The 8,474-nt window shown below is 30.2% G+C and overlaps 1 protein-coding gene across 1 annotated transcript; it reads left to right on the top strand.

The window, feature by feature from the left end:
- The first annotated feature begins 722 nt into the window (after window positions 1-722).
- On the top strand, window positions 723-8,235 carry LOC134283144 (signal recognition particle 14 kDa protein-like). The gene is made up of 4 exons (XM_062765604.1): window positions 723-834; window positions 5,907-6,013; window positions 6,869-6,901; window positions 7,651-8,235. Exons 1-4 carry the CDS (start codon window positions 723-725, stop codon window positions 7,744-7,746), a joined length of 348 nt encoding a protein of 115 aa, XP_062621588.1. The 3' UTR covers window positions 7,747-8,235.
- The last annotated feature ends 239 nt before the right edge of the window (window positions 8,236-8,474 follow it).

Here is an 8,474-nt window from a genome sequence, read left to right as displayed (position 1 = left end):
GAAAAATTACCTAAAACAAACTTCTATTAGGAATCTACCCTACATTCTCTATATAAAAATCAACAAGGTTGCCAACTACATTATTGAACGGAAGTAATGCACAATTGATAATTTGATAATATCATACCCAAATATATGTGTAAAATAAACATATATATATTTTGTTTTTTTGTACCCGAATTTTATCAAAATTTTATTTTTTAACGTTTTATAGATTTACACAAATATTTAAGGAAAAGAAGATATTTTTATAAATTGTATTTTTAAAAGGGCATAACTCTCACATGCAAATCAGGTATGAAAAAATAATGAGAGACATTTATTTTTATGAATGATTAATTATTAAAAGAATTTTTTAAAGTGTATAACAACATTTTATTCAAAAGTTTACTGTTCTCAGACTATACAAAATTGTGTATAAAAAGTAGCTGGTATACTAATTCCTAAGCTGAAATATTAGCTTGACATCCTTTAAAAAATAACCCTTAACCTTCATGAGAGTTGGTGGTTAATGAAAAGAATATTCAAGCTACAATATGATTTTTGATTTTACTTCAATTTTAGACGAACAACAATCCACTCGACACAAGCAGGATTGTTAATTTATATATAGAGAGGGTAGATATTTTTATAAAATGTAAGTTTAAAATTTTGAAAAATATTTATCTTTTATATATAATTTATGAACTCTATGAACTGACTCACATTGACACACGATTAACATGTTGTTTTTTTTTACACTATTGACTAAAAATACTAAGTTATTTCAGACAACAGTGCATAAACAAAATAGGAATTCAGGGTCTTGTATAATTTATGTGACATTGAAGAACTGTTGATAATTTGTAAACATTTAGGAATATATTTAGCATAAACATGGTTTTTGTTATCATATAAATTATCCATTGCAACAATACATTAAAAAGTTGTGAAAGAAATAGTGAATATTGAACCCGATATGAAAATAGTAAGAACGAATTATCTTTATGAATGATTAATTATTACGTTTATAAGTCGTTCACATTTTATTGTACATCATGTACATAAATGATAACAAGTTGCTGTCCTTTAAAAAAGTACTGAAATACGTGGACCATATGCATGTGTTTCTAACCGAAATTGAATTAAAGAAAAATCTAGGTGTAGTGAATATTCATGTAGGTTTGTTCAAAAATTTTCTAATTTGATTGTAGTCTCAACAGCAAAATTGTTTTTTTTTTCAGTTTCTGACGATTAGCCTTTAGTTTTGTCAATTAAAAAAACTTCGGGCTATTTTGACACATATATCCCATAATGGCATTTAGGAATTGACACCTGTTTTTGATTTATATGGAAGAAATATATCATGGGAAAAATAGATCTGATGGTACACGTGTAGCACAGCTCTGTAGTACGCAGATTTTTTTTCGTCAGAGCCCCCCTCTCCCTCCCACATTAAAAACTGTTGCTACAGACCTCTATTAGATGTTATTTGGATTGCTGAAATAGCAAATCATTTTCCGAGCCTTGATGCATAAAACTAAATGCCAGTGAAAACTTATTTTATCGTTTAAAAGCTTTAACTAGTCGTTTTTCATTCAAGTTGTCATGTTACACGTACCTAATATATACTGCAAGTTCTTCCTACTTTTTGAAATGCTTGTGCCATAAAACATGTAGAATCAATGTTTAGTTTGTGTATAAAAGAATATGTATAAGAGAGAAATTCGGATCTGCCAATGAATATATAAATGCGATATGCGCTATTCGCCAATAAATGGCATATTCTAATTCGAATAGGGCGAATTATTCTACGGGCAAGTTGCTTAAGGTGCGAACTCTCTAGCATTCTCGCGCATGCGTAGCCTGTCGTTTGCCCATGGCATCCTTTTTAACCTCGCTTATATATTTACTGCGTTATATTTTTGACTCCTTGAAAATCACAGATTTTTTTAAAGGAGCACATTTTTCTATTAATTGTTCCTTTATCTGTCTATATACAAAAAATAATCTGACTTTTTAGCCACAGAAGGTCATTCTTCGTTTTCAATGCCAGGGGTCCTGAAATTAACATGTTGCCATTAGACCCCTGGCAAATTTATAATTAAGTATTTTATAGCTTGTTTTTCTCTTATTGTTAAACACAAATCGAAATTGAAATTTCATGAAAAGTTAGATTAAACAGATAGGATTTAGTTGTCATCTCAAATGCATGTGTAACGAGTTATACTGGAGTGTTTTTTGGTTGAGAGAAAAGTCAAGATTTGTTTCCGAAATATTATGCTACATTCAGCCCATGAACTACTGAATGAAATTTGCCTGGGGCACAATGGCAACTAGTTAGAATAATCTAACTGAGTCGCGGGACAAACCCTCACCACAGTTAGAATATGTCCCTTATACATAATATACAAAATGATTTTGACGATTTTTTTTTAAATTGTATATGCCTTGAATCCCAAAAAATAATTAATATAAAGACAAAAAAAATTCTCAACTAATTTTTTTCCATTACTTCAAATTTACATGCCATGTTTACATTCAAATCGAACTCTCTGAAAAGTTAGATTAAACAGATAGGATTTAAAAATGCATGTGTACAAGTTATCTCCTATTTTTATTTTGCTACATTGCTTATACATGGAAAAAATTCTCTCAGTAAACTGGGTCTGTAGGACAAATTCATACTAACAGTAGAACATAACATGAGTCAGGTCCGTGGTATTGCAGGGATGCAGAAGTAAATGCCCCAAGTTTGGCATACATACTGTAGACATAAACTAATTAATATAAAGACAAAAAAAAATTCTCAACTAATTTTTTTCTCAATTTCCGTTTAATTCGCTCTCTGGGTAGTAAATTACGTGAATTTCTCCTATTGTTATTTTGCTCATATGCCTTACATTTACATTCAGTACGCTTGGACAAATTTCCGCAATAGAAAAATTTGTGACCGCGGTATTGCATAGCGTAAATTAATACCACCGTTTGGCAAAAATATTAAACACAGTTTTCAAACATTTAATTTAATTGCCTTTTCAGATGCATAATAATAACAAAAGGAGACTCTGTATTTATCTTAAGTTATTTCTAAATGTGAAAAGATTGATAAGATCATAATTTTGACTCACGAAGAAAGGAAAAGAATATGAACTCTCAATCTGCTTGTAAATAAAATGCTTATCTAAAATCACAATCCTTGGCAACTTAATAGACCCCAGTTGATAAAGTTGAGTACCGGTAACTGTCGCAAATAGGAGCATGTCAGGTATCTGGAGTAGAGTACTGTATTGTTGACAACATTACCTTTTTCTTTTTAATCAAATTTTTTTTTTTCAGATAATATATTTTAATTAATATATCTTTAAATGACTGCTTAGAAAAGTGAAAAGTGACAAAAATCAATCTGTTCAGTTTATTGAAGTCAAGAGACATACATCTCATAGACAAAATTATTATTTACAATCACAAATTTAACACATGTAAAAATAAAATAAACATACAACATACATGTACAAAACATATAGTATTTTCGATAATTTAGACAAAGAAATTAATTTCTTTAGAATAATGAATATATCAGCCCTGTTCCTCCATTAATAATGAAGTTAGTGGGAATGGTCATTAAGTTATTTCATTACCGTAAAAGCCTGTGATTTCTACTCCATATAGGCAAAAACAGACTTCATTTTTTCAAATATCAATGCCTACATGAATACTGTAGTGTATGAATGAAAAGGGAGAAATTAAATGATCATAAAGAGCTTGTCCATAATTAAGTTTATTTTACTTTGTGTGCAAAAGAATATTGTCAGCAATCAACATTTTATTATCCAAACATGATCAGGACAAGAAATAAAAACTCATGACTGGGTATATGTATATACTATACTCATTTTTTATAGGTTAAAAAAACTATTTTTTTATTAGGAAATTTCCATTTTTATCTTAGTACACTGTACTTTATTGGGTCAATTATTGTACAGGGATAAACTTCTCAATTTTATTGACCAAAAAGCTGAAATATTGCAGACTCTGACTGTTAAACAATAACAAGTCCATTTTATTGAGTAGTCATGACAATTTCATTTTCACAAAAGAGATATTGAGCTCTTAAACTTGTATTATATGTATGCGGATACTTTGACATACATGTACTGCATGACACACATTGTTATATGTCTGTTGCTAAAATGGTGTGTTAAACATGATCTTGTACACCGTGATCGTTGTCTTTGTCATAACTGCCTGTATTTAGTAGTTTTGTGGCATCAGATTGGTTTAGTTAGTATACCTAACATAGATAAAATGAGCACTCATGAAACATCCTAAATAATGTACTGGTACATGTACAACAGTCTCATTTTTTATGCAAAAAATTCCCTAATTTTTATCCTCAAATCTAAAGATTTACACTCAAATGTAGACCATTCTACAAGTTGTAAAAACATGCAGAAAATTTGTTAACACTGTGACTAAAACTGAGACAATGAATTTGTGCAATGTCCCTAACTAGTTATACCTTCACATGCTCAAAATCGCAACCTTTATTACAACTAAAACTATGTTTATATAATTGTACTCACTGGTCAAATGACAATTTATGGATGTTTCAATTTCAAGGAAAATATCAAAGGTAAAAATCTATTGTAATAACATTTTTTGTGATACTTTCAAAATCTATTTTCCCATGCTTGCTCTTGAAAATCTTTTTAGCAAATTTTTATCAAAATTGTGGAATTCATGGGCTTCATCACTCTTTGGTCCAGCATTCAAACCCAACGGTGGGATTTAGATGGACATCTATTAGACATCTTCGAATTTTTTTTTTGTGAAAGAGAAGCATTGATTCCTTAGTTTAGATTCCACTTAGCATTTTTTTTTTGAGATTTACAGATCTGCAGCTATTGTTGGATAATACAGATTTAATTGTATATGCCCCCTTTCGCCAATGTAAAAGATGATCAATATTATATTAAATTTTAGGGGGTATCAGTTACCATGTTTTATCCTCATCAAACAAAGGTTTCCTTAGTAGATATTGAAGGAGGAACAACACTTGGTCAAATGACCAAAATTTTTCCTGACAGATAATACTGTAGACGTACTTTTTTCCACGGGGTCATAATTCCGCGGAATCTCTGTTTAATCCGTGTGTAGAAAATTACGCGGATTTTCTAGATTGTCACTATATGCCTTACATTTATATTAAGTACGCTTGGACAAATTTCTGTGGAAAATTTGTGACCGCGTACATAGCGTAAATTAATACCACGCGGAAAAAAGTACTTCTACAGTAAATAAAAATACCACCATTATTTTAAGTGAGATCAAAAATATTCTAGATAGTGGACACTATAAGTTTTGTAAATTTTTAGACAGCAGTGTGTTTAAGCTAAGAGGACAATAGCCCTTGCTACTACAGAATGTTCTGAATTATTTGTACGCGAGGAGTGGAACTGTGTGAGGATCACAAGTTTACAGTGTGAAAACTTTCGGATGAAGTAAAGGAAAATGTTTTAATTAAACAGCTTACAAGAGAGGATAGTTCATTGTGGGATTGTGGAGTTATTGAAGTCCCACACCTAGGGTGTGATAAATTTACCCTGTATATTATATAAAATAAACCAATGAATTGTATATGTAGATAATGAGATCACAAATCACTCAAAAAAGTAACAACATAGGTACTTCAACTACTTTTCAGATTTCTGAATTAAAAGAAATACCATCAGAAGTATTAAATAAATACAGGGTATTTTTTTCTGAGGTTGAATGAAACAAGAACATTTACCAACATAAGTACATGAACTAACTAAGGCCATAAAATTTTTACTTTTGTCGGGCTGAGTAATGACAGACAGAGGTTCAAACAGTGTCAATAAAAGTATCTTTTAATGATAATAAATGTTTGTATTAACTTACAGATGATGGAAGAACTAAGCCAGAACCCAGAAAAGGCAGTCTTCCTGAGCCTCATGAATATAAATGTTTACTAAGGGCCACATTAGGCAACAAAAAACTTAGCACCGTGGTGAGTAGTTTTTTTTTTAATGAATATTTAAGAAGACCTTAACAGTGCATAAAGCTGTATATCACAAGCATTATTATTTACATGTATTTGTACCTTTTTTGTAAATAATAATATTAAATGCCTATATGCTTTTGTAGCAATTCTTTATTATACCCCCTTGAAAAGTGGAAGGGTATATAGTGATAAGGATGTCCGTCTGTCTGTTACACTTTGGCCTTTGGGGTGCCCATCTCTTATTTGCAACTCCTCTTATACCACTGAAATAAATCTAATGAACTTTTCACACAATTTTTACATAGTGCCATTGTGCACATCCTATTTTACTTTTTGATTCAACACTATTTTGAGTTTCCCATAGCAAAACATGGACACTGCTATTCTTTTCACATGTATAATATTGAAGGGTGTCCATCCCTTATCCTCCTCCTTTACCACTGATTAAAATTTAATGATCGATACTTTCACAAATTCTTTATTACATTACTTTTTGATCTGACTCTTATTTTGGGTCTCTCAGAGCAAAACATGGACTTAGCCATTATAATCATATGGGAGGTGCGGGGTATCATTTAGTGAGGGAGACACGGGGTATCATTTAGTGAGCTCAGTCCTCACAGTACCTCTAGTTTATTTGCATTTTGTTGGTAAAAAACATTGATGCTTGGGGAAAATATATATAATATTTACAATAATCCTTATTAAAAGAACTTCGATGTCTCTAGCTTATAACTGATTAAATTTTATCAGCATTGATATGGGAGGTTCAAATGAGATGTTAAAACTGGTAAATAATGTACATTTGTAGCTGAAATCACATCCATATGGACAATTAACTTGGGATTGTTCTCTTTACAGATAAACCAAAAAGATGTTAACAAATTTCAGTTGGTAAGTATATCAAAGTTCAGTCAACTGGGCTAAACAAATGCAGTCATCACTAAATATTTATGTTTGTTATTTCATAGAAAACATAAGGGAAAAAAAAAACAAAGTAATTTAGTTTTCATTGTGCAATATTTCTTGCATCATAGTAAAATGAAGCGTATTTTCTGTTTTAAAGTAACTTCTTTCAAAATGATTAATAAAATTAAACAAAATTTTTAACCGAAATTACAGGTTTGAAAATGTGTTTTTGAATTATAATTTTATAAAGTTTTTAAATAAGTAGTCTGTGCCCGCCATATTTTGTACTACTCTATATAAACAGGGAAAATTGTTAATTTTTGCTGGCATTAAGTTTTCTGAACACCTTGGACACTCACTCAGATTCAGGGAAGAATATGTTTACTGTATACAAGGAAATTTTTGCCTTGTTTTATTTTCGCCCCTTTCACTATAATTTCGGTTGGGCAAATTTAAAAAGAGGCGAATTCAAAGCATACAATATAATTTCTTAAACAAAAGTGTGACTGGACGAATTTAAGATGGGGCAAAATTGTTTGACTGAAAGGGCGAAAATAAAGCAGGATAAACATAATCTTGTGTACAGTATATTTCAGATTTTTTTTTTACCCACATTTTAATATTGAATTGTATGTTGATTGTATCCTGTATTCAAGTTTAAATTTCATTTTTATTTCCAATAGGCTTATGCATGAATGTATATCAAGTTTGAATTTCATTTTTATTTCCAATAGGCTTATGCAAATCTTTTAAAAGGAAACATGGATGGATTGAAGAAAAAGGACAAAAAGGCAGCTGCCGCCAAATCAAAATCCAAGGCTACGCAATGAAAATGCATTTCATACCAACCTGAAGGAACTTTTGTCACATCACCCTTTAAATGTTGTACATCACCTGAACTTATCATTTTGTGTTATGCCATATTTAGTTATTTTGATGTATATAATAATACAAGTTGTCCATGTTAGGTGAAAATCTGGTGCTTGTAAAGCTGGTGTCAGTACACATATAAATTACTGAGTATTTGGAGCACCATTTTAAAGTCAAGTATGTGTTGGCATGATTACAAGATATTTGATGATCAAGTACAGTGGTTAATGCATGTACATGTACACAAATGTTTATGAACTGTTCTCCATATATATAGAATTGTTTAATAATCAGATGGTAAATATATGTATTATTACTTAGGAGTTGAAAACAAGCATTTTTTTTATCATTTTTGTTCAGATAAATATGGAGATTTGTAATAACCCAGAAGTAATATTCTGGTTAAAATTACATGTAATAGTATTTATGAATAAAAACTTTTCAGTAAAGCATTGTTGTGTTAAAGGAAGTCCGGAAATATGCAAAAGAGAGAACTGTATGAGAATAGCGTTTGAAAAAAAATTATTTTATATACATGAATTGGTTATTAAAGTAAAATTTGATACTTAAAAAATGATTTATTTATGAAAGAAATTAAATCTGTCAGTGAGAGGTTTAAAACTTCCGCAAAGGTGAAACTGCTTAATTTTAGTAGAAAATTCATTGAATATAATTTAGACCACTAATG

This window comes from Saccostrea cucullata, unplaced genomic scaffold, assembly GCF_032062105.1.
Source record: "Saccostrea cucullata isolate Sc308-1 unplaced genomic scaffold, CSIRO_AGI_Scuc_v1 ctg326, whole genome shotgun sequence".
NCBI classification, from domain to species: Eukaryota; Metazoa; Mollusca; class Bivalvia; order Ostreida; family Ostreidae; genus Saccostrea; species Saccostrea cuccullata.
Note: the sequence above shows the minus strand (reverse complement) of the source record. Positions and strands in the feature narration are given on the sequence as shown.

Coding starts and splice junctions, on each gene's coding strand:
- LOC134283144 (XM_062765604.1), top strand. CDS start 723: ATGTTGTTTTTTTTTACACTATTGACTAAAAATACTAAGTTATTTCAG. Junction 835..5,906: donor TTATGTGACATTGAAGAACT/GTTGATAATTTG, acceptor ATTAACTTACAG/ATGATGGAAGAACTAAGCCA. Junction 6,902..7,650: donor ATGTTAACAAATTTCAGTTG/GTAAGTATATCA, acceptor TATTTCCAATAG/GCTTATGCAAATCTTTTAAA.